This window comes from Salmo trutta, chromosome 3, assembly GCF_901001165.1.
Source record: "Salmo trutta chromosome 3, fSalTru1.1, whole genome shotgun sequence".
Taxonomy (NCBI): Eukaryota; Metazoa; Chordata; class Actinopteri; order Salmoniformes; family Salmonidae; genus Salmo; species Salmo trutta.
In genome coordinates, this window is record NC_042959.1 from 29,897,511 (window position 1) to 29,924,435 (window position 26,925).

A 26,925-nucleotide genomic window follows, 5' to 3' on the forward strand; every position below is an offset into this window, starting at 1 on the left:
CCCTACTCTCCAGAAAAATACATATTTCTGTCTCAGTATTTGCATGTGTGTTGTGATAGAGCGAGATAGGGGAAGAGAAAGAGGGGGGGGTATAGAATAGAGAAAGAAAGAAATAGAGAGAGAGAGCGTGAGGTAGAGATAGAGAGATTGTGAAGGTCCATAAACATGTTTCCAGTTCTGTCTCTCCACTCTAATCTTTACAGCGCTACAGAGATGGACAGGACTGGTGACTCCTGTTCGTTTTAATAAGACTCAAACTCAGTCCAACAATGTCATCAAGATGTCAGAGACGCCACAACAGGCCGCTCTCACAAGGAACCAACACATAGACGTCCAGGAGGGCAGGGAAGCTTCAGTAATGCTACAGGACAGAACACAGAACAGAACACGCAGCTTGACCACCAGAGAGGGAGATGGGGCGGAGGGGGTTGTGGGGGTAGAGGCGGGTTTCATGTCTACATCAGTGTGTGTATGTGTGTGTTTCAATGTATGTGTGTTCTCTCTTATAATGACCCTCATTTGCTCCAGAGGACCCTGCTATAATAACCTATATCCAGAATAGGACATGTAATCCATGCAAACAAATCACCTACGGGAGTACGGGCGGTCTGAACCCGGTCGGACTGCCTGGACCGTGTCCTATTTCATTTGGACCGCGGGAGCTGAGCCAATAGATCACATCGCTAACAGAGAGGAGCCAGGGGAGTCAACATGTGGAGCCAATAACCCCAATAACCCCAATAACCCCAATCTTTAATTATCATTACCATCAGGGAGGGGGCACACACACACACACACACACACACAGACACACACACAACACACACACACACACACACACACACACCACACACACACACACACACACACACACACACACACACACACACACACACACTACCTAGCAGCAGAGTGAATATCCACCACATCCCACACTTCATCATTTAGAGGCCATTCTCATTCCCCGGTGTTATAGCAGCATTTCCCTTTATTATTGTGTTAAACAGGATAGATGTTGGCATCATAAATCAAGGGTGAAAATGAGCTTTCTGAGCTGCATGGCAGGGAGAGGACTCTAAGGACTTTAAATACATTTACCCCCGAGATCAATTTCACCTTGCATTGCCTCTTTTTTGGTCTACAGAAAAGTGTGGGTTTCAGTTGGTTTGTGTGTGGTGTGTGTGTGTGTGTGTGTGTGTGTGTGTGTGTGTGTGTGTGTGTGTGTGTGTGTGTGTGTGTGTGTGTGTGTGTGTGTGTGTGTGTGCGTGCGCGTGTGTGACGTGCATTCATGCGTACGTGCAGAACTTTTTTTCCCCGAAAATATACTTGTCGGCCATCTTCTCATACGGAAGTTTTTCACACACACAATTGACTGCTAATGTCTACAGTATCCACTGGGATTGTATTGGCTCCCGCTCATTGTTGGCACATGCTTTCATCAATGAAAATAGTCTGTATAGCCGGTGTAGCACGATTCGATCTTAGTCCTGTATTGACACGTTGCCTGTTTGATGGTTCGTCAGAGGGCATAGCGGGATTTCTTATAAGCTCCTGGTTAGAGTCCCGCTCCTTGAAAGCAGCAGCTCTACCCTTTAGCTCAGTGCGAATGTTGCCTGTATTCGATGGCTTCTGGTTGGGGTATGTACGAACGGTCACTGTGAGGATGACGTCATCGATGCACTTATTGATGAAGCCAATGACCGATGTGGTGTACTCCTCAATGCCAACAGAAGAATCCCGGAACATATTCCAGTCTGTGCCAGCAAAACCATCATGTAGGTTAGCATCTGCTTCATCTGACACTTTTTATTGACCAAGTCACTGGTGCTTCCTGCTTTAATTGTTGCTTCTAAGCAAGAATCAGAAGGATAGAATTATGTTTCAGATTTGACAATGGAGGGCGAGGGGAGAGCTTTGTACGCCTCTCTGTGAGTGGAGTAAAGGTGGTCTACAGTTTTTTCCCTCTGGTTGCACATTTAAATTTGGTAAAAACGATTTAAGTTTCCCTGCATTAAAGTCCCGGACACTAGGAGTGCCGCCTCTTGATGAGCGTTTTCCTGTTTGCTTATGGCGGAATACAGCTCATTGAGAGCGGTCTAAGTGCCAGCCCTCGGTCTGTGGATGTATGTAGACAGCTACAAAAAAATACAGATGAAAACTCTCTAGTAGATATGTGATCTACAGCTTATCATGAGATACTCTACCTCAGGTGAACAAAACCTTGAGACTTACTTAGACATCGTGCCCCAGCTATTGTTTGCATATATGCATAGTCCGTCACCCCTTATCTTACCAGACGCCGCTGTTCAATCCTGCCGATACAGCGTATAACCAGCCAGCTGTATGTTGATAATGTCATCGTTCAGCCCGACTCCGTGAAGCATAAGATATTACATTTTTTAATGTCCCTACAAATTCTCATAATGAAGGACAAACCTCGGTCATTCTTTTCTCCATCGTCTCTTCACGCAAATGAAGGGGATTTTGGGCCTGTTCCTTGGAAAGCAGTATGTCATTCACGTCGGGCTCGTCAGACTCTTCTCTCCGGCACAGTGTTCTATGGTTGTGTATGGACTGGAATAACCCATGTCCTAAAATGGCCTTTATAAAAACAGCAAGTCCCTTTTAGAGAGTGTAAAAGCCTGGGAGCGAACATGTGCGTGCACACACACACACACACACACACACACTCACACACACTCTGACCTGTAATAGCAGGTAGTCTGAGCCTAAAACACCCTGACAGGTCAAAAACAGGCCAGCCCGTAGGTCAGTATGCGTGGATGTGTGTGCGTTCCTGCTTTCATGGGTGTGTTTATGTCTTCATTCATTCTTATATCTGTCATTTTTCTTAGAGGTGGTTCAGATCCTTGTTTAGGTTCTTGTTTAGCAGTACTAGTCTGCCAGTCGTGTTTAGGTTATTTAGTCTGTAGCAGTACTAGTCTGCAGTCTGTTTCGGATATTTAGTCTGTAGCAGTACCAGTCTGCCAGTCTTGTTCCGGATATTTAGTCTGTAGCAATACCAGTCTGCCAGTCTTTGCCAGATGAGCTGGACTGTGGCCTGGAATGTTGATTTGGGGGGTGGAATTGGGGAAAATGGTGTTGGATGGGAACCTGCCCTGCATCGTGTGTTGGATGGGAACCTGCCTGCAATCGTGTGTTGTGCATCTAAATCAGATTATATTTCCTCTTCCCTTTTTCTTTTCTCCTCTCCTTCCTATCCTCTTTCCTCTCCTCCCTCTTTCTCTCCTTTTTCTTCTATTTTCTTCTCCTCTTCTGTCCCTCTGCCCTTCCTCTCCTCTTGTCTTTCTTCCCCTGTTCTCTCTCCTCTCCTCTCTCTTCATCTCTCCTATTTTCTCCTTTCCTCTCTCTCCTGTCCTCCGTCCTCTCCTCTCTCTCCTAATCTCCTTTCTCCTCTCTGTCTCCTTTCTCTCTCTCCCTCCCTGTCAAAGGGAGCAACACTATGGCAACAGTGAGTCATCCTCTATAACACAGCCAACCAATTAAACGCAGAGTTAGTCTTATAAAAAAAAAAAAAAAACTATTTTGCCAGGCACAACCAGTGGTGTTCCAGAACTTAATTTACTTCAGGAATTACCTGCCGCCCCACGCAAGGCAGCCACACGGTAATGCCATGGCACACTGAAAGAGGGCATGTAAGATTATATGAATATGTGTCATTGCCATGACTGCACTTAAATGCACTCCACAGATGTGTTAACTGGTCTAGACTCTAGACCATTCATTCCAACTGGCATAATCATGTGAATGCATGATTCTTTTAGTTTTATTCACCAGAGCAGGAAGCGACATAAAGTAAGCTGTAGAATATTGCAGTCTTTTATTATACACTGTGACATCCACAGAAAATGAAACTGAAAGTGAATTTGCATTACAGCACAACATGAACTACAGTCACATTGTTCTGATTAAAGCTTTGTGACAATGCATTTAGCTCATAGTGCCTGCAGTGTGTGTGTGGGCGTGTGTGTGTGTTCATGCACCAATGATTAACCCATTAAGTGACCCGAGGGCAGCCGCCCTGTCCTCTGTTATAATTAGAGGATCTGTCAAGCAGGGTGGATGTGGACCATTCTATCGTTATATACTGTGTGTTCACTATTACTCACTTCAGGTGAGTCACAACGACAGTCGCTCTGTCAGCCACAGTGACAGAACAACACCACAGGCCTTTTCCACACACACGTGGCCGCACATGTGCAAGTATAGATGGAAAGTTACATAAACAGCATTACTATAAACTTTAACCTAACCCACAGAGAGAGGAATCAGGCACACAGAATCTTGAGAGTGGGTAGAACCCCAACACCTGAAGGCATCCTGCTCTTTTAATGGCAGTGTCTCACAACCCTTCAGCCTCCACTATACCCCCTACAACACACACACCACAAACACACCTTTCAATCCCCACATTCCGTTAGCAAGATTAGTCATACTGGGCGAGTCAGTCTACTGGCCGTCAAGGGGTCTGAGTCACACTACCGCCGCCTGATAGAGCTTCTAACAAAACTATTACACCATGTTGACCTCTGACCCCACCAGTAACAAGGTCATACTTCCTGTTAGAGGTCACCTACATCTCAGCCCTCTGGCATTCCAGCTATGAATGAGTCTCTCTGTTTGTTTGGTCTTTTTTTCTATTCTCTATTTCTCTCTCTCTCTTCTTTCTCTCTCTCTCTCTCTCTCTTATTTCTCTCTCTCGCTCATTCGTCTCTCTCCATATCCTGTCAGTACTGCCCCCCTCTCTCTCTCTCTCTCTCTATCTCCCATCTTCGGGTTTCACTGTGGCCTCATTGAATTGAAACACTGTGTTGTTACTACGTGGTTGCTATGTGAGACCTGTTGTCCACTGTGGTTTATTTCATACATATCAGTTTATATCATCCACTCAAAATGATAGTTCACCCAAATTACAAAATTACATATTGGTTTCCTTACGCTATAAGCAGTTTATGGACAAGGTATGACATTTTTTACCTGGCCACTGTTCAAACGCTATCTTTTCGGCATTTATGTCACAAATCCGATGCAAGTCAATGGTTTGCTTGGTTCGCTTCGTCACATCATCTATAGGTAACTTCATTGAGTTACACATTGCATTTTAAGATACGTTTGGATGATTTGGACCCGCAGCGCAAAAATGCTAATCCATAAACTGCTTATAGGGTAAGGAAACCAATATGTCATTGGTAATTTGGGTGAACTCTCCCTTTAATGAGAAAAGAAAGAGGAATCCATTTTGTTTCCATCTAGAAACCTACAATTGTAGTTGGATACTTTGGATAGAAACATTAACATTCCACAGAAGTACAGTAGGTACGTCAATAGGACAGGGTCATGGGTTCAACCAGAGGGAACAATGTTTACGTTCCTTATTCCTGCCTGGAGCAGAGAGAGGTGGAGATGGGCTGTACAGATAGAGTGACTCAGATTTAAATGTCTCCATGTTTAGGACTCCTTTTACCAACTAACTTACCCTCACAAGACTGTTATATTGCACTGTATCACCCCCTTGTGTCTTTTTAGTAAACTGCAGGTTGAAGAGGTGCAATGCAGAAAAAGGATGCTGTGAGCAGACATCGGGAAAAGAGGGAGATTGTGTGTGTGCGTGTGTGGGTGGGTGTGTGTTTGCGTGTATGTGTTCGTGTGTGTGTATGCGTGTGTTGCTCAGCAGAAGGAAAGGTCAGACTCAGAGACAGTGCTTGAGCAACAGACAGGAGAGGAGGAGGGAGAAGCGGAGATTACACAGACCTGCCAACAGGAGGGAGATTTTAAGTAAATGAAGTCATTTTATGTGTCAACATGATCTAGCCATATGTTTCTAGGCACTTCTCAATATAATGCATAATATGCAAGTCATCTTAGTAAGATGGGAATGCAGACACACACATCACACACACTAGCTCTCCTCTCTCAGTTGGGCAATGTGCCTGGTCCTGGCTGTGCAGTAGCAGGGGGATGCTCTCTTCTGTCTCTACTCTGGGCTACTAGCCAGGACTCTGGCAGTGGTGCTCACTCACATGTGTGTGTGAGAGCATTAGCCTCTGGTACCCAGCAGCATCCTGCATACAGCGAGCGTGTGTGGTGTTGTGTGTGTGTGTTTGAGTGTGTGTTTGTGTGTGCTTCTCGATGGAAAGGGTTTTCTGTTGGTTTCACAGCATGAATAACCCTGGTGTGAATCATCTGTGGTAATAGAGCTATTCTGCCCAGCGCGTTTGAGGCTTAAATTATGCCAGAGCACATGCAAACACACACACACACAGATTCTGGACATGGTGTGGAAACTGTTTTATACGCAACCAACATTTCTCCACCAGTGAAAATAAAATGTTTATCCCTTGTGCAATTTGTCATTCATTGTCTGCAGAATAGAAAAGTAGAGTTTCTCTCAGATTGAAGAAATCTGTTTTTATTTTTCCATGAAATTGGAGGAGGTTTTCTGAAGTTATGCAAGACATAATTTCTAACATACATGTTTTCAAAAAAAAGGTTAAATATAAAACTGTATCCCGTTTCTGTAGTTGTCATTTGTGTACGGACATCATGTTTCACAGGCATCTGTAGATTGAGCATGAATCACACTCCACTGCTCTAATGATGCTTACCTATGTGAAGGAGTGCTTGTCTTACTCAGACTATAGAACATACATCAATTAACACGCACTGATGGTGTCTTCATTTCCTAAAATATAGAAATAACTATGGGTAGCCTACGGTACATACTGTGACATCCTGAATGGTCTGGTGAAAACTGAGTATCCAGTGTATGCTAATGCTATCAGTGGCTATGCTAGTGATGACTTTGACTTAATGCTAGTTGTGTCATGCTAATGCTAGCTAGCTATAACATGACTAAAGCTAGCTGTGATTGTGGCTAATGCTAGGTGTAACAATGACTGGAGCGAGGTCTGAATGTAGCTAACACTAGCTGTAATTATGGCTAATGCTAGCTGTAACAATAAAAATATAACTGTGATTGTAGCCAAAGATAATTATACTCCCAGCTACAAGGATTCCCTGACATCTTATCAACAGTAAAAGCTGTTGCATTTCTAAGAGGCTGGGCTCCCACTGCACACTGAAGCTGTATGGGTAGTGGTTACAGAGATGGATTACCTACAATCCCACACAGGGACACACACAAAGCCACAGCCCAGCCTTCACCTCCCTGCCTGCCTGGCCACTCCATTTAAAATACTTGGGTGAGGAGAGAAGAGAGAGTATTCAGGCGGTTTGAATTGGTAATGCGATATGTGAGAGCAGAGCAGGGCTAAGCCTGCCTAGATAAGGTCAGCAGGATGGGAGAGTCATAATAATGTATAATGTGAAACGATACAATAGAAGAGGCCATCGGTGTGATGTCCTTGGGTGCGGAGCACATGAGGCTGCTGAGGAGAGGACGGCTCAAAAGAATATGGCCTGAACAGAGCAAATGGAATGGCTTCAAACACCTAGAAACCATGTGTTTGATGTATTTGATACCATTCCACTCATTAACCCGATCTCGTTCTCCTGTGGTGTGGATGATCATGAATACGGATCTGGTGTGGGGATCTGGTCTGGTGTCAGTGTTCTGCTGGGATCACCTCCAGGATGATCTGGACAGATCTGTTAAAGGAATCTGACGACAGAATAAAATACACAGAAATACAGTTATGATACCATTGTGGTTAGGACACGATTATTTGCAAAGTGTCAAAATGGACACATTATTGGTATTAATGCAGCAATTACGATAGGATGCCATGCTGAAAATGTATTGGAAATTGCTTATATGTTATGGTAAGCAATGCATGTATAGTCTCATGGTCAACTGAAGCACTGATCAATCCTTTGCAGTCTGTATGTCAGTAGTATGTATCATTTTCACTGTTATGTAAAGTCCATGTAATGGCTCCTACATGTAGGTAGCGTGTTACCTAAACCCTTCTGTAGCCACTTGGGTCTGCGGTCAAACACAATGAAAATATAGTAGGCTGGGATTCCTGTTAGTGAGATGGCGAATCCTATCCCTGTGTTGACGGGGTCGGAGTAGAGAGAGAGGAACACCATGAAGAAACAGGTGAAGGAGAAAATGGCTGGAATGAAAGAGGAACCTGGAGAGGAAGACAAAGAAGTACAAAGGACTCAAGGATCAATTCCGTAAAGCGTTCATTAGTTGACTAAGACAGCCATCAGACAGACTCATGCTCTATTTGTGTGTCCATGTGTGCAAGATGCTTGCACATCCATGGCTCCTGCATCGTCCTCCACAGCCGCATGAAGTGGCACAGAAGGAGAGATGTCATCATTGACTTTGATGTGTGTATGTGAATGTGTGTCTGTGACTACATGCCTGTCTGTGTGTGTATGTGGGTATGTATGTGTTCACGTGTGTTGGACTGACCTTGAAAGGACGTGGCATGTCAGGGCGTGTGTATCTCATGTAGATGAGGCCCAGCACAGCCACACCAATGAAGAGCCAGCGGAGGAAGCTCATGAAGTTCAACAGGCTGTAGATATCTCCCACAAACAGCTGGAGCACCGTCATAGGGTACTGGAGACACACACAGAGAAAGAACACACACACACACACAGAGAGAGAACACACACGGATCCAATGAGGATTTCGTAGAGATGCTAAAAGGTAACCACAAAGCATGTTAACAGTTAAACATGCAAACGATGAGTACGGAAAGGAATGCAAAGTATTAACTGTGAACCCTAAAGAACAGGGCCCAGATTCACAGATTTGCAAAAACTTAAGACGCTTCTTAAGAAAAAAATAAGTTCATTTGCAATTCCTCAACAATATCTTAAGATTGAATGATTTTCTTATGAACTTCTCAAATATCTTCTAATGACTCTTCTTAAGATCTGTGTTGCTAGGCAACCAATTTAGCTATCTAGCAATGGCAATCATTTTAGCATATTTCTTACTGAGATTACGGTTCTAAAACTTGTTTAAAATAATCAATACTGAAACTTTCAGATAAAGTTTGTGTGAATTAAACATGGTCAATTGCTTTCATGAGCTTTTTCTCTCACTGCCCTGAGTTTAAGACAAGGGTTTAGCTTCAAATAACTTTATTTTCAAAAATCGAATTTCTTCTTAACTTTTTGCTTAACATAAGAAACATAACATAAGAAACAGGGCAAGAACATTTCCAATAACCTTTTTGAGGAATAGCAACTTTGCCTAACTTTCTTCTTAAGTCTATAGTTAAGGAAGAAATGACAGTTAAGAACAAATTGCTTCTTAATTAAGAAGGTTTTGTGAATCCGGACCCTGATCTTCATAAAGACAGTAAACAATGACGTGTGTATTTTTTTTTATGTTTATCTGACCAGAATGATGACGGCTGCCAAAGGTGTGTGTCTGCGGACGTGGATCATGGACAGAACCTCAGGGAGATGGCCTTCTCGTGACGCCACATAAAATATTCTAGAATGACCAACACAATCTTCAGGGTTACATGAGAAAATGTTAAATACCATCAAAAACAACACTTCGTCATCGTCAGAGCCAAAAAATGTATTGTCACATACACTTGATAGGTGCAGTGAAATCTGTTGTTTTACAGGGTCAGTCATAGTTGTACGGCGCCCAAGAACTCACTCTTTTGTTATTCCTCTATTAAAGTTGGCAGTGTCTAAGTAAAACAATGTCAGCTATTTTGTTTTCACTGTACCACTATACTGTGTATTCTATGTTCGACCTCCACATCCAAACTTCTGCATAACACAGTTTGGCAGTTGAATGAAAAAAAAGTGGTGAGATTCCTCACGCACAGTTGTGTGTGAGGGAGGGAAGGCATTTTGTCATTCTCCTTGGCTAGCAAGAAAAGCTAGCCAAGGCTGTGGTTTGACACCTGTGTTGACGCAGCCCACCTTGAGAAAGCGAACAAGCAGCCGTTCATCGTACCGAAGCACGACAAGGCTACAAATACTGGCACTGCCACTGAAAAGTTCCCCATCGTCTTCTCTGCAAATGTCTGCACACAAAACAGACAGCGAGAGAGAGAGAGAGAGAGAGAGAAAGGAGAGAGGAGCGGAGAGAGAAAGAGGAAGAGATGACGAGAGAGAAAGCGAGAGGAGAGAGAGTAGTGATGAGAGAGAGAGAGGAGAGAGATGAGAGAAAGAGGAAATAGTATGAACAAACATGGACAAAGAGCTACAGAGAAAGGTTCTCAATGACTGAACATCTAGTTTAAGAACATAGGTAGCTAAATGCATTCAGTCTTTCCTTAAGAGCAGCATCACTGACCTTTTAAACTATAATGAAAAACTCCTTTAAAAAGGCCTGATCAGATCAGAGCCCTTTTAGTGAATGAATCTCCCCCTACACCAAACTGGCTGGAGAACAGCGTGCAGACCAAATTTTAGGCTCTGTCTAAGACTATGCAATTTACAACAGAACCTAATGTAATTATTATGAGAGGGATGGACTGTGTTGGAATCACATTAGGCCATACTGGGAAGCATAGGTGTTGGGCTTGGCATCCCACTAATGATGAAAGGTTAAGAGCAGTTTAGAGTGCAGGAAAGCATCACCACTGATCAGTCACTCCTCAGAGCTAGATGGAATTAGGCCTAGATGAACGAGGTGTAAGACTGCAGTCAATACACCTCAAGTGTATCAATACATCACGCGCAGAAATCTATAGGACTCCGGGGGGGGGGGGGGGGGGGGTAGTAAGATCAGTGTCAATGAAATCGGCCGATAGACAGAGAGTTCGTTAGACAGAGAGTTCGTTAGATGCCTTACCACGGCGACGGATTGCGAGGCCAACAGCTCCTCTGCTGACATCACAGTGTAGTACGCCACATTGGTCAGCACGTAGCAGGAAGTGACTATTGCCATGGAGATACAGATGGCCAATGGCACAGTCCTGAGGATATGTACAAATTTGAGACAGACAACCCAATCAAAATATAACTTGATCTCACCTTATGATCAGGCAAACCTGTGTAAATGAGATATGAAATGACAAACTCACTTTTCTGGATTCTCCACTTCCTCAGTCACAAAGTTAAGGTAAAACCTGTTGGATAAAAGTTAGAGATTTACAACAATATGACATTAGGATATAGATAACAAGAGCTCATGACAAGTCAATAATGCATTATACCTTTTGGCTTTATGCAAAGTGTCAGATATAAGAGCTAGTATGCTATTAGAAGGTCCATACCTACCACCCAGCATAGGCGTACATCCCAGAGTAGAAGGCCAGAGGAAGACCTGTGAGCTTGATATTACTGACCTCAAACGCATTTTCAAAGTTCTTAGTCTCCCCTGTATGCACACACACAGAGTGAGACACACACAAAGAAGGAATTACACAAACACCAAAGAATATCCATTCTAGTTGATTGTTTGACTAGGTGCATCTTTCTAAGTATATCAGCATGGGTATGTGTAAGAATGCACCCCCAAGAGCATTCCAGTACAATACACACATATGTAGTGTATTTCTGTCTAATGGAATACACTTCCAAAGGGGCAGATAATAACCCTCTAAAAGCTGAAATGCACTGATGTTCAATGAACATTGGTATGGCAGAACATAAAGTCTGTTAGCTATGTATAGGCCTGCAGCCACTCTGTAGTTATTATAGCCTGTAATGTGTCGAACAGGTACTCTGTAGCCATTACACACCGTGGAGTTGAGTTTAATCGTCTAGTTAAAGTACACCTGGTATCTGTGGAATGTCCCTGTAACAAACAAACAGATATAACCCTATGTACCACAAACGGGGTTTCAAGGTTTTTGATGAGAGCCAAGAAAGAGTGTTAGATTCAATGTGATGTGAGCATAAGCATGCCATTTGTGTTGCTTTAATCCAGTGTAAAATATATGATGATGGTGATGGTGATGATGATGATTCATGTGATGATGAGGATGATGAGGATGATAATGATGATGAGGATGAATGTCATGATGATGAGGATGATCAATGTGATAATGAGGATGATGATAAGGATGAATGTGATAATGATAATGAGGATGAATGTGATGATGAGAATGATGAGGATGAGGATGATGATGGTGATGATTAATGTGAAAATGAGGATGATGACAATGATAATGAGGATGAGGATGAATGTGATGATGATGATGATGATGATGATTAATGTGATAATGAGGATGATGATAAGGATGAATGTGATAATGAGGATGAATGTGATGATGAGAATGATGAGGATGAGGATGATGATGGTGATGATTAATGTGAAAATGAGGATGATGAGGATGAGAATGATGAGGATGAGGATGATGAGAAGAATGAGAAGAATGAGGATGATGATTAAGATGATGAAGGCTAACCTTTGAAGAGCATATAGAGGCCAGGTACGATGATGATAACGATAGCCAGCAGCTTGCAGAAGGTGAGGAGGATCTGAATCCTGTTTGTCCAGCTCGTACTCATACTGTTGAGATACATCACTGACGCTGTGGAGTAGTACACACACACACACACCACACACACACACACACACCAACACACACACACACACACACACACCACACACACCACATATTATGTGAAACTGACTGGTGTCTTACATTCTGCTGAACCATCTCACTGATAAGCACTAAATCCTATATTCCAACGTTTGTTCAATTCAATATAATACTGTAGCATAAATCTTAGACATACTTATTCCTATAGAGGTGGCCAGTTTAATAGCGATCTCTGGCACTCCACACGGCATGAATATAGGCTCCAGGATGTATTGTCCGAAGGCCAGGGATATCACTGCCAACCCTGCAGGTCTAGAACAGACAACACCATCACACACAGACCCCAAAACACTGACCCAAAAATACACATGCAGCAAACACGTCGACCGGAAATGCTGACCCACAAAGCTGTGAGATCTGGGGCCGCATGCACTGTTCAGAGTGTTTGGGAGCATATCACCTCCAACTGACCTGTCTTACACTTGTTTATAACAGTCAATTAACTATTAGGTTTGAAACATTCCCTGTGGCTCAGTTGGTAGAGCATGGTGTGTGCAACGCCAGGGTTGTGGGTTCGATTCCCATGGGGGTCCAGTATAAAAATTTATAAAAACATTTTTAAAAAATGCATGAAATGTATGCATTCACTACTGTAAGTTGCTCTGGATAAGAGCGTCTGCTAAATGACTAAAATGTAAAAAAATATATATTATTACTGATATTCAGTGGTTACTAACTCAAAGCTCTCTGTTAGGTTCAGTTGAGAAAAAAATATTAAAAAAGATATGATTATTACTGATATAAAATGGATACAATAGAGATAAAGTACATAAAGTACATTGAGTACATACGTATAACTAAAGGTACTCTGTGTCCAGAATGAAATGGCAAATGTTATGTATTCAAAATATCTGGAACAAATCTGGTCAGACATGTAGAAGCTAATAACCGTCAAACTTAATTCTCAGAATACTGAGATATTATTACACTACACAGCAGGTAGACAGACGTACACACTAAGTATCCAAAAAAGCCATCACACATTTCTTCCACATGTGGAAGTGAATCAATTCCAGTGTTTTCTATTGATCTTGGCTCTAATAAGAATCTAATAACTGTTTCCCAGTCTGTGGGCTCATCCCCGATCACTGTTCATTTCCCATATACCCAAAACCATACATCCCCCTAGCCTGATGATACTCTGCAGTACAGTATAGTATAGCAGGTTTGTTTACACTGCTCTGCTACCACGGATATCAACGGACCAGGATGGGATCAGAGAGGCTTTACTACCTGTACAACGCTGAGACCAACGCTAGAACGTCCCTCCCCTTCCTCACAAACAGACAGTATAGAGTGATAAGCACACACCGTATTGCAAGTGTCTACCCCACTTCCTGCCTCTGTCTCTGTCACACACACACACACACACACACACACACACACACACACACACACACACACACCTGATGGCGATGACGTCAGCCCAGAGACGTATGAAGGCCATCTGTGGTCCAAAGGCCTCCAGAATATAGGTATAATGTCCTCCAGATTTCTTGATGCTGGTTCCCAGCTCTGCATAGGACAGGGCCCCTGGGATAGGAGAGAGGGAAAGGTTTAGGACAGGAAACTGGCTACCCATCTACAACAACAAACAGGTAAGTGGCTACTGTAAGAGGAAAATGTGATTCCTTGTATTTTCCATTATGTGCATTGTACAGGTGTAGGACCTCAATTATATCCCTCGTTTTGCTGAGAATTTTCCAGGAGACGCAGTTGAGCTTCGTGATTTACATAAATTGACTGAATACCAACACTAACACATGGTTATATTAACAGTATTGCACTTTTCATGTAGCCTACTTTTGGCCAGTTAATAGCCTAACCACTGCTCAAGAAACATAACGTTCAAATTCTGTTGCTGCAGGATTATTTTGCTGTGACAGTATAGGTCAAAATTACAGGGCCACTGTAGGATTTTGTCATTTTTACGTGTCTGCGTGCAGTATGAAGGAAGTTAGTTAGCATTGACTCCCAAACTTCATCTGACTCTGGGTAAGTAGTATCCCTTTAAGATCCTACAGCTGTGTGTGTGTGTGTGTGTGGGTGTGTGTGTGTGTGTGTGTGTGTGTGTGTGTGTGTGTGTGTGTGTGTGTGTGTGTGTGTGTGTGTGTGTGTGTGTGTGTGTCTGTGTGTGTGCGCACATGCGTGTCTGTGTGTGTCAGAGAGAGAGAGAGAGAAAGAGAAAGAGAGAAAATGCAAGATAGGCTAACGTAAAGGGTAATTGAGGTTTCAGCAGTTTGATGGTTAGTTAGAAGGCAGTAGCTACAATAATGCTGCTGTAATTACAGTTTCAAGATGAAATAATACTAGGGTAGAAGCAGAAGCTTTCCCATAGCAGCAGACAGTTAGTAAAGTTCATCCATCCCCCTAAGCTTTAAATCACACTCATTGTCTCAAGAAAAGCTGCTTTACAAGTTTAGCACTTTGTTTAAGGAGTCATCAGCTCTAGTGTCTTCAAGGAAGGGGAAGCAAGGGAGTCGTAACACAATAGACTGAACTGCAATAAAAACACTTCTTCCACATACCTTCAGTTCACACGCATCATAAAACCACTCTGCACACCTTTACTCAGGTCTGTCTCCTCCCTCCCTCCCTGAGGAGGGGTGTCGTCGTGGCGACGAACATGTGTGACTCACCGAACAGAGACAGTACTCCACAGGCGATCCACACCACCAGAGACATTCCAACACTCCCAGAGTTCTTCAAGATTCCCTTGGGAGAGATGAAGATTCCTGCGCCGATGATGGTCCCTATGATGATGGAGATTCCCCGAAGCAGGGTCACCTTCTTCTTAAGCTCTACCTTTCCGTGCGGGGCGTCAGGGTCCTTTTTTGGGACAGGGGTATCCCCTGGGTGTTCCCCATTTGGGGGGATGTTGTTCACCCCAGTCCCCTCACCATTAACTGACCTCCTGGTCATCCTTGAACTCTCTTACACACACACACACACACACACACACACACACACACACACACACACACACACACACAGTGTTTCTCACACACACTCTCTTCAACACAAGATATGTCATAAACAAGCCCCTCACACTCCCTTCTGGCACACTAGGTCCCAAATCAACCTTAGTGTTTTTTCTTCTGTCTTCAGCGACCTGCTGTTGAGACTACAGAACAGTAAGTTACTTTGACAAAGCAGGTTGTTACCGGTCCTGCTGTGCAAATAAACTTCTATTACTGGGAGCTAGACCAAACCTCTGGGGAATGGTCTCTCCTTCTCTCTCTCTCTCTCTCTCTCTCTCTTTCTCGCTCCCTTCCTCTCTCTCTTAGACACACATACACACACTAATCTCGCTCTGAAGCCCCACTCATTCAGTCGATCTCTCTTTCACTCTCCCGCTTTGTTTCGCTGCATCACACTTTTCTCTCTCACCCTCTTCTGTCTGTCCTCCACTAGTTCTGTCTCACTCTCAGTCTCTCTCTTCAACATTCCCTCTCTCCCAAACCTTGCATTATCTGGCTGGTCCCTGTGCCTCCCTGAAGAACCAGTCTGGTAGTGTTCCTGCTGTGAGAGGTGTTACACTGACCCCCTCTGCCTCAGGATGTTCAGGGTGTATCTAAATAATCACCTGAGTGCCAACTCCACACTCCCCCTTTGGAGGCTCCAACACAGTTCTCCCAAAAACAAAAGGGGAACAAGAAACTAAGTTCTGTCACCCAACGCTAGCTGCCTGGCCAAACCCCTTTGACGTCACATGATGCATGCCAATCATCCTCAACGCCTATGTTCTGGACTTGTCATTGACCACATTTACCACAACTACCCTTGTGAATACACACGGCTTCCAGTAAGATCGTACACAATACCACACTAAGCAAACACTACCAACCAAGTAATGACAAAAGCAAACAACCCCTTGATTCGAGCAAAGTTTCAAAGTTGTAGGGGCGTGCCAATATTTCCTCAAACACCTTTGTTTGAAATATTGAGCCAACCAATCATATAGGTACACCAACTGTATATCTTCCTGATAAGCTGCCAGACAAACTGGGTCAGAAGCCCTGGTTTGACATAAATAACTTGGAGTTCTAGGGCAAGGTGCCATATTGGCTCTGAAAAGGTACGTTGGTGGATCCATCTGCCTTTCAGGGGGTCAACAGAGAACACCTGCAGAGGAAAACTGTGTAGCATGCTAGTAAGTATGGGGAACCTTCCCTAGCCAGAAAATGATGCAACATTACAGCTGCCTGACAGTTATGAGAAGCCAGGTGATACGTGGATACAAAATATGTTAGTTGGAGTGATGTACCTGAGGCTGAGGGTTATAATAATGTCCGGAACAGAGCAAATGGAATGGCGTCATACACCTGGAAACCATGTGTTTGACGTATTTGATACCTTTCCACCTATTCCGCTCCAGTCATTATCACAATCACATTCTCCCCAATTAAGGTGCCAACAACCTCCTGTGATATAAAGGTAAGTTTTATTAATGTCACTTTAGTTACGGTGTACTAGTGCTCAATTCGAAGCAACCTTGGTCAGTGATTTGTTTCCTCTTTGTCCAAAATAACTTTTCACTTATCTAGAAGTTATAGCTTTTTTGAATGAATAGACATTCTAAGAATTCAGAGATTCTCCTAAAATCAAATACTTAGAAAAACATTTAATCATCGTCCAATTGCTTAACACTCCAACGGTGTCGAAAGGTTCCTAGTTCCTGTAACCATAGCGTTGTGACGGTGACTGTTTTTCAGAGAATTCTGGATAGTTTGATATTGCCTAGTCATAGCCTGACAGTCACCATGATGATGAGATTACGTCAGCCAAACGTTTGGAAGAGCCTTACTTGTTCTCTTCCCTCTGTGTGGTGAGAAAATGTATTTGCATATTTGATACGCTCCCCCTCAGGCAAGCTATCCTTGTCAGGGCAACTATGGTAATAGGAGGGTTCGCACTCTCTCTAAAGGATCCAACACTAAGAGATTAAAGAGAAAATGGACAAAACCTTTCTGCTTTTCCCTTGTACTCTACCCTGAAGCGCTCCAACACCCTGGGATACTACAGGGTGAGGCTTATACAAACACTAACTAATCTGTGTGTGTGTGTTTTGTGTGTGTGTTTTGTGTGTGTGTTTTGTGTATTGTTGTGTGTGTGTGTGTGTGTTTTTTGTGAGTGTGTGTGTGTGTGTGTGTGTGTGGTGTGTGTGGTGTGTGTGTGTGTGTGTGTGTGTGTGTGTGTGTGTGTGTGTGTGTGTGTGCTCAGAGCTGGTTATTAAAACAGAAGCTCAGACAGTTTGTTCAGCTGAGCCACAGCAGTGATAATAATGTCAGAGCTGGTTAACCTGGGCCAAAGCACACACACACACACACACACACACACACACACACACACACACACACACACACACACACACACACACACACACACACACACACACACACACACACACTTTACTCTCCAAAACAACATACACACGCAAACAGGGCACATTTTGTATCTGCAGGGCATGCACACACATCCCTAGAGCATTCACATGATCTACTGTGAGCGGATGTGTTTACCTGGAGAGTGAAACCTAATGAGGATGTGTTCCTAATGAAACAATTACTACAGCGATTCATAATGCAACAAAACGCTGAGTGGGCTAACACTTCCGGCAGAGGCAGGCAGATGTCTGACGGAAAGAGAGAACACAATAGCATCGTGCCATGCTGCTGTTGGTCCTGTGGCTATAGGCTGCTGTTCTGTTTGGCTCCTGTTGTGTTTCTGCTTGTCTGTATTTTAATTATTAAGACCCTCCCCCTTCCAATCTGGGAGGAGAACACACTGGCATCTCCCAGGGCGGGGAGCTGCTGAGAGCAACAGTACTCCACCAAATCCAGTGAATCCCTGTGAAATATAGGTCAAGCTTGAAGAGTAAGGTGGGTTGGAAGGGGGGAAGGAACGGGAAAGGGGATACCTAGTCAGTTGCACTTCAACCAAAATGAATGCATTCAACCGAAATGTGTCTTCTGCATTTATGCCAACCCCTCTGAATCAGAGGTGCAGGGGGCTTCCTTAATTGACATCCACATCATCGGCGCCCGGGGAGCAGTTGTTGTTGGGGGTTAACTGCCTTGCTCAAGGGCAGAACGGCAGATTTGTCCACCTTTCCGGCTTGGGCACTGAGGGGTTTTTGGGGGCGCAGAGAGAGAGAGGGAGAGAGCAGTAGTATTGGTTAGAGAAGAGGAAGTTGTTTGTTCATAGAGTGACCAGAGGTCTGTTTCTGTGGGCCTGTATGTGAAAGGGCAGAACAGCAGATTTTATCACCTTGCCAACTATGGCACTGAGGGGTGTTGGGGGGGCAGAGAGAGAGAGAGAGAGAGAGAGAGAGGAGAGAGGGGAGAGAGAGAGAGAAAGAGAGAGAGAGAGCAGCAGTATTGGTTAGAGAAGAGGAAGTGTTTTTTTCATAGAGTGGCCAGAGGTCTGTTTCTGTAGGCCTGTGTGTAACTAAAGTTATGGAATAACCTCCCACAGTGTGGTTATGTAGTCATGTATGACTGCATTGTCAGTGTCACAAGATAATGTACATTTCCTTACTGATATGAGATACACTATAGCCTTCAAATTCAACTCTGGACCACAAACCATTGTTCCCCTCTAATCAGGCACTGATTTAGTAATTAATTTGTGTAATTAATTATCAGGTAGAACAGAAAACCAGGAGTCTAGAGACCTCGTAGGGTAAGAGTTGAATATCCCTGCACTAGGAGAATAGCAACGGAGAATAGCACATCAGGAGAATAGCAACGGATGCTAGACATGTGCAAACACATATACAATTGAAGTCAGAAGTTTCCATACACTTAGGTTGGAGTCATTAAAACTCATTTTTCAACCACTCCACAAATGTCTTGCTAAAACAACGCGGTTGGATAAAACAACCTCGGCTGGATAAAACGGCCTCGGCTGGATAAAATAACCTCGGCTGGATAAAACAACCTCGGCTGGATAAAACGGCCTCGGCTGGATAAAATAACCTCGGCTGGATAAAACGGCCTCGGCTGGATAAAACACCCTCGGCTGGATAAAACGGCCTCGGCTGGATAAAACAACCTCGGCTGGATAAAACAACCTCGGCTGAATAAAACAACCTCGGCCGGATAAAATAACCTCGGCTGGATAAAACGGCCTCGGCTGGATAAAACAACCTCGGCTGGATAAAACAACCTCGGCTGAATAAAACAACCTCGGCCGGATAAAATAACCTCGGCCGGATAAAACGGCCTCGGCTGGATAAAACAACCTCGGCTGAATAAAACAACCTCGGCCGGATAAAACACCCTCGGCTGGATAAAACACCCTCGGCTGAATAAAACAACCTCGGCCGGATAAAATAACCTCGGCTGGATAAAACGGCCTCGGCTGGATAAAACAACCTCGGCTGGATAAAACAACCTCGGCTGGATAAAATAACCTCGGCTGGATAAAACAACCTCGGCTGGATAAAATAACCTCGGCTGGATAAAACACCCTCGGCTGGATAAAACAACCTCGGCTGAATAAAACAACCTCGGCCGGATAAAACAACCTCGGCTGAATAAAACAACCTCGGCCGGATAAAACAACCTCGGCTGGATAAAACGGCCTCGGCTGGATAAAACAACCTCGGCTGGATAAAACAACCTCGGCTGGATAAAACAACCTCGGCTGGATAAAACGGCCTCGGCTGGATAAAACAACCTCGGCCGGATAAAACAACCTCGGCTGGATAAAACGGCCTCGGCTGGATAAAACAACCTCGGCTGGATAAAACAACCTCGGCTGGATAAAACGGCCTCGGCTGGATAAAACAACCTCGGCTGGATAAAACGGCCTCGGCTGGATAAAACACCCTCGGCTGGATAAAACACCCTCGGCTGGATAAAACAACCTCGGCTGGATAAAACAACCTCGGCTGAATAAAACAACCTCGGCTGGATAAAACACCCTCGGCTGGATAAAACAACCTCGGCTGGATAAAACAACCTCGGCTGGATAAAACAACCTCGGCTGAATAAAACAACCTCGGCTGGATAAAACACCCTCGGCTGGATAAAACAACCTCGGCTGAATAAAACAACCTCGGCTGGATAAAACAACCTCGGCTGGATAAAACAACCTCGGCCGGATAAAACAACCTCGGCTGGATAAAACACCCTCGGCTGGATAAAACAACCTCGGCTGAATAAACGGCCTCGGCCGGATAAAACAACCTCGGCTGGATAAAACGGCCTCGGCTGGATAAAACAACCTCGGCTGGATAAAACAACCTCGGCTGGATAAAACGGCCTCGGCTGGATAAAACACCCTCGGCTGGATAAAACGGCCTCTGCTGGGTAAAACGGCCTCGGTTGGATAAAACGGCCTCCATGTCTGGACATGTACGGACATGTACCCATTCTCTTTTGTACTACTGGGGTCAGTCTAGGACAAGTCATCAAATTTCAAGTTGCATAATATCATGGAGGTGATTGCTTTCACTGCTGTAGTGTCGGGTCAAAATGACCCGAGGACAACACAGTGTCGGGTTGGGTCAAAATGACCCGAGGACAGCTGGACGGTTAACAAACTATAGTTTTGGCAAGTTGGTTAGGACCAACTTTGTGCATGACACAAGTAAATTTTTCCAACAATTGTTTACAGAAAGATTATTTCATTTATAATTCACTGTATCACAATTCCAGTGGGTCAGATGTTTACATCCACTAAAATGGTGCCAAAAGAAATGGCAACAGTTTTACGGACACCCAACCAATTGTGCTATTATGTGAGGTTTTTTCATGTTATTTGTAACTTATTTTGTACATAATGTTCTGCAACCGTATCTTACGACAAAAAAGAGCTTCTGGATATCAGGACAGCGATCATTCACCTCGGATTAGACAAAGATTTTTTCTTCAACAAGCCGGAGGCACAGGACATTCTCCAAACACCCGACAGGGTCAACATCCCCGTTATTTGCAAGAGGAAGAAACGCAGGTACAGGGGACACAGAGCGGGATGCCTCGTGAGGACCCGCAGAAGGCGAGTGGGAAAGCTGCAATTACTGTTAATATTACTTGCCAACGTGCAATCATTGGACAATAAATTAGACGAGGTACGATCACAAATATCCTACCAACAGGACATTAAAAACTGTAATATCCTATGTTTCACGGAATTGTGGCTGAATGACGACATGGATATTCAGCTAGCAGGATATACGCTGCACCGGCAAAATAGAACAGCACACTCCGGTAAGACGAAGGGGGGCGGTCTGTGCATATTTGTAAACAACAGCTGGTGCACAAAATCTAAGGAAGTCTCTAGATTTTGCTCGCCTGAAGTAGAGTATATTGTGATAAATTGCAGGCCACACTACTTGCCTAGAGAGTTTTCAGCTATACTTTTCGTTGCTGTTTATTTACCACCACAGACAGATGCTGGCACTAAGACCGCACTCAGTCAGCTGTATAAGGAAATAAGCAAACAGGAAACCACTCACCCAGAGGCGGTGCTCCTAGTGGCCGGAGACGTTAATGTAGGGAAACTTAAATCAGTTCCACCAAATTTCTATCAACATGTTAAATGTGCAACCAGAGGTTAAACAATTCTAGATCACCTGTACTCCACACACACATTCAAAGCTCTCCCTCGCCCTCCATTTGGTAAATCCGACCACAACTCTATCCTCCTGATTCATGCTTACAAGCAAAAATTAATGCAGGAAGCACCAGTGACTCGGTCTATAAAAAAGTGGTCAGATGAAGCAGATGCTAAACTACAGGACTGTTTTGCTAGCACAGGCTGCAACATGTTCCGGGATTCTTCCGATGGCATTGAGGAGTACACCACATCAGTCACTGGCTTCATCAATAAGTGCATCGAGGACGTCGTCCCCACAGTGACTGTACGTACATACCCCAACCAGAAGCCATGGATTACAGGCAACATGCGCACTGAGCTAAAGGGTAGTGCTGCCGCTTTCAATGTGTGGGACTCTAACCCGGAAGCTTACAAAAAATACTGCTATGCCCTGCGACGAACCATCAAACACGCAAAGCGCCAATACAGGGCTAAGATTGAATCATACTACACCGGCTCGTCTTATGTGGCATGGCTTGCAAACTATTACGGACTACAAAGGGAAGCACAGCCGCGAGCTTCCCAGTGACACGAGCCTACCAGACGAGCTAAATTACTTCTATGCTCGCTTCGAGGCAAGCAACACTGAGGCATGACTGAGAGCATCAGCTGTTCCGGATGACTGTGTGGGCACACTCTCCGTAGCCAACGTGAGTAAGACCTTTAAACAGGTCAACATACACAAGGCTGCGGAGCCAGACGGATTACCAGGACGTGTGCTCAGGGCATGTGCTGACCAACTGGCAAGTGTCTTCACTGACATTATCAACATGTCCCTGATTGAGTCTGTAATAGCAACATGTTTCAAGCAGACCACCATAGTCCCTGTGCCCAAGAACACAAAGGCAACCTGCCTAAATGACTACAGACCCGTAGCACTCACGTCCGTAGCCATGAAGTCTACCAGACGAGCTAAATGCCTTCTATACTCGCTTCGAGGCAAGCAACACTGAACCATGCATAAGAACACCAGATGTTCTGGACAACTGTGCGATCACGCTCTCCTGAGCCGATGTTAGTAAGACCTTTAAACAGGTTAACATTCACAAGGCCATAGGGCCAGATGGTCAGCAAATGCCTGGTAATCCATCTGGCCCTGCGGCCTTGTGAACATTAACCTGTGGGTGTCTTCGCTCACATTTTCATCCTCTCCCTTATCCAGTCTGCAATACATACAGTGATTCTTCATAAGTTTTGATCTTATGCCGCAACAGTTTGTGGTAGATGGTGGCAGATTGTGGTAAATTGCTCATTCCTTCATTGTGCCACACTATCGCAAGGGTGAGTTAGAACGCGGATTAGGCTTTTGGTGTTGTTTTTGGTTTCAATCCCTCAAAAAAAAAAAAAAAATTCTAAGATTACAAACTGGCTTTATTTACCACAGTTTGGAGAGATTGATAGACTCTCTATATATAAAGTGAGTTTCTGAAACATGGAGTGCTTCTTTGCTCATGTGAAGAAGAAACTGAATGAGAGTCCAGTGAGGATACAGACAGAAAAATGTTGCCCATATTTTCAATTTAATTTATGTGTTTTTATTTATGTAATGTACTAGTTTATTTAGGCAATTTAATGCATTTGTTTAGGCTTGGCCTATTTAGTAGGCTATTTTGCAGCATAAAGCTATATTTGTCAGCACAAAGCTGAGAGACTCACTCATTTGTGGCTTTTGATAAAAATAAATAAGTACTGACATTCTTTTTGACAGTCTTTAATAAAGAAATGTTTTTACCAAGTTAATCTGCTCATGTTGTGTGTGTATGTGACGTTGTTACAATGAAGAATGTAAACAAAATAAATCAAATAAATCCTATTCCTAATTAACAATCAGAATCCAAAACATACACATACAAACGATAGCATCACACAAACAGCAACGACATCACACCTGCTCAGACCCACATGCTCACACCCGCATCTCCAGCTCCTGCATCACTCTCCAACACATGGCCTCAGACTGCATTATTTTGTTTCTCTCTGTCACCCACATACTTTCAACATTTAGATAATAAAGCATTTGACCTTTCTATTGTGTTAATGATGGTTGATTTCCAGTTTAAGTATATGTTTAATCAAGATGATTGACAAGAAAAGTATTCACTAACCCATCAGGTATCTCACTGCACCCTCCTCATATGCCATGTCTTGAAATATGCAGACAGACAGATTTCCATTGTAATACTTCTGACGTCCAATTTTGTAACTCCACCCATAACTTTTGAACTTTATAACATTCCCAGAAGGCATGGATTATTATAACCTAATGAAAAATGAACCTGGTAATCTAAATGAATTTACTGCGGGCCTAAGACCTATGGGTTTAACCTTCTGAATTAATGATTATTTTGAAGAAAGAAGCTGCCTCTTATGAGTTCTGAGAGTCGATCCATTATCCAACAAAAAAACATATGTATTTAGCCCAATTGTTTTTATCACTACAGACAGTAGGCTATTATTCCTCATTATCTGCATGTCTTTTCAACATTTGGCTAAAAAGAAACCATGCCATAAATAAAGAATCATATATTTTTATTTTCACAATGCAATGTGGCACATTGACAACTCAAATCGCTTTGAAAGATCCTTCTGATATTTGCCAACAGATGAAGCTACTAAAACAATAACTTCAAAAACAGTCCATTCGTCACTCAGATTTCTTCAAATTGCTGTGCAGGAAACAGATGTCATCCACCGTGCCTGGTCACAGGCTCGCAGCTGGCTTCCCTCTGACACCAGAAATCCATCTGTAGGTGAAGCTTAATCCTTTGAAACCACATAATTACCAGGTGAAGAGCAGGCTGTTTGCTTGCCTCCAAGGCAAGTGTGGCCTCTTCGAAGCGAAAGAGGAAACCAACATGATCGACAAGTATTCTTTCACAATAGCAGATTTTTTTGCCCAATGCAAGGGCTCTAGTGCTAGAGAGAGACTCTCGAACAGATACATTCACACCTTAATTTATTCCAATAGCTTGGCTTGGTATCAAAAATCCCCCAATTTGTGCCACAGTTTAGACTACCGATAGATGCTGTGGTCAGTGTCACGTCCTGACCAGTAAAGGGGTCATTTGTCATTGTAGTATGGTCAGGGAGTGGCAGGGGGTGTTGTTTTTGTGTGTTTTGGGGTTGGTTTATTTAGAGGGGATTTGTTCTAGTTTTCATTTTCTATGTTCGTTTTCTATGTGTGGCCGAGTATGGTTTCCAATCAGAGGCAGGTGTCTTTCGTTGTCTCTGATTGGAAGCCATACTTTGGCAGCCCTATTTTCCTTTGGGTTTGTGGGTGGTTGTTTTCTGTATAGCCTGTGTGCCTTACGGAACTGTTTTTGTTGTTTGTTTATTTTGTTTGAGTGTTCTCTCTAAATAAAGAAAGAAGATGAGCACTCAACACGCTGCGTTTTGGTCCGCTCCTTCCGACAGGTATGACAGTCAGTCAGAGTTGAGTCCTTTTGTATAGGCTAGACTAATGGCCAAAAAGCGCAAACTTGTAATGTATTAGAGTCCTCCAAAGTTTTACATTTCAAACTCAATATCACAGACCTGACTTGCCCTAACAGGCGGTGTCAGAGGAAGGTCCTAAAAATTGTCAAAGACTCCAGCCACCCTAGTCATAGACTGTTCTCTCTGCTACCGCACGGCAAGCACTACTGGAGTGCCAAGTCTAAGCCCAAGAGGCTTCTAAACAGCTTCTACCCCCAAGCCATAAGACTCCTGAACAGGTAATGAAATGGCTACCCAAACTATTTGCATTGCCCAACGCTCTTTTACACCGCTATTACTCTCTGTTACTATTTATGCATAGTCACTTCAATAACTCTCCCTACATGTACAGTGGCTTGCGAAAGTATTCACCCACCTTGGCATTTTTCCTATTTTGCTGCCTTACAACCTGGAATTAAAATAGATTTTTGGGGGGTTTGTATCATTTGATTTACACAACATGCCTACCACTTTGAATATGCAAATAATTTTTACAGCTGCAAGTCTCTTGGGGTATGTCTCTATAAGCTTGGCACAATTAGCGCCATCCATCATTCCTTCAATTCTGGCCAGTTTCCCAGTCCCTGCCAATGAAAAACATCCCCACAGCATGATGCTGACACCACCATACTTCACTGTGGGGATGGTGTTCTCGGAGTGATGAGAAGTGTTGGGTTTGCGCCAGATATAGAGTTTTCCTTGATGGCCAAAAAGCAACATTTTAGTCTCATCTGACCAGAGTACCTTCTTCCATATGTTTGGGGAGTCTCCCACATGCCTTTCGGCAAACACCAAATGTGTTTGCTTATTTTTTTCTGGACACTCTTCCGTAAGCCCAGCTCTGTGGAGGGTACGGCTTAAAGTGGTCATATGGACAGATACTCCAATCTCCGCTGTGGAGCTTTGCAGTCTCCTTCAGGGTTATCTTTGGTCTCTTTGTTGCCTCTCTGATTAATGCCCTCCTTGCCTGGTCTGTGAGTTTTGGTGGGTGGCCCTCTCTTGGCAGGTTTGTTGTGGTGCCATATTCTTTCTATTTATTAATAATGGATTTAATGGTGCGCTGTGGGATGTTCAAAGTTTCAGATATTATTTTATAACCCAACCTGATCTATACTTCTCCACAACTTTGTCCCTGACCTGTTTGGAGAGCTCCTTGATCTTCATGGTGCCGCTTGCTTGGTGGTGCCCCTTGCTTAGTGGTGTTGCAGACTCTGGGGCCTTTCAGAACAGGTGTATATACACTGAGATCATGTGACAGACCTTGTGACACTTAGATTGCACACAGGTGGACTTTATTTAACTAATTATGTGACTTCTG

The 26,925-nt window shown here is 43.7% G+C and overlaps 1 protein-coding gene across 6 annotated transcripts in view; it reads right to left on the reverse strand.

Annotated features, from left to right (window-relative positions):
• Nucleotides 1-6,292: 6,292 nt before the first annotated feature.
• Nucleotides 6,293-26,925, reverse strand: part of LOC115172203 (cystine/glutamate transporter) — a 36,369-nt gene continuing 15,736 nt past the window's right edge. The window contains exons 1-13 of one of the 6 annotated variants that reach the window (XR_003871406.1): nucleotides 16,114-16,808; nucleotides 15,167-15,456; nucleotides 13,934-14,060; nucleotides 12,664-12,779; nucleotides 12,330-12,455; nucleotides 11,197-11,296; nucleotides 11,001-11,045; nucleotides 10,769-10,892; nucleotides 9,892-9,995; nucleotides 9,349-9,445; nucleotides 8,408-8,557; nucleotides 7,941-8,117; nucleotides 6,293-7,642 (exon numbers count right to left, since the gene is read on the reverse strand). Coding sequence is in view for 1 of the 6 variants with exons in the window: in XM_029729404.1 (XP_029585264.1) it covers nucleotides 7,587-7,642; nucleotides 7,941-8,117; nucleotides 8,404-8,557; nucleotides 9,349-9,445; nucleotides 9,892-9,995; nucleotides 10,769-10,892; nucleotides 11,001-11,045; nucleotides 11,197-11,296; nucleotides 12,330-12,455; nucleotides 12,664-12,779; nucleotides 13,934-14,060; nucleotides 15,167-15,449 (1,509 nt within the window). In the remaining 5 variants the exon portion in view is untranslated. Of the gene's footprint in view, nucleotides 7,643-7,940; nucleotides 8,118-8,403; nucleotides 8,558-9,348; nucleotides 9,446-9,891; nucleotides 9,996-10,768; nucleotides 10,893-11,000; nucleotides 11,046-11,196; nucleotides 11,297-12,329; nucleotides 12,456-12,663; nucleotides 12,780-13,933; nucleotides 14,061-15,166; nucleotides 15,461-15,990; nucleotides 16,809-26,925 lie in introns of those variants that run through there. The other 5 variants (XR_003871405.1, XR_003871404.1, XR_003871403.1 and 2 more) reach the window with 5 other exon arrangements.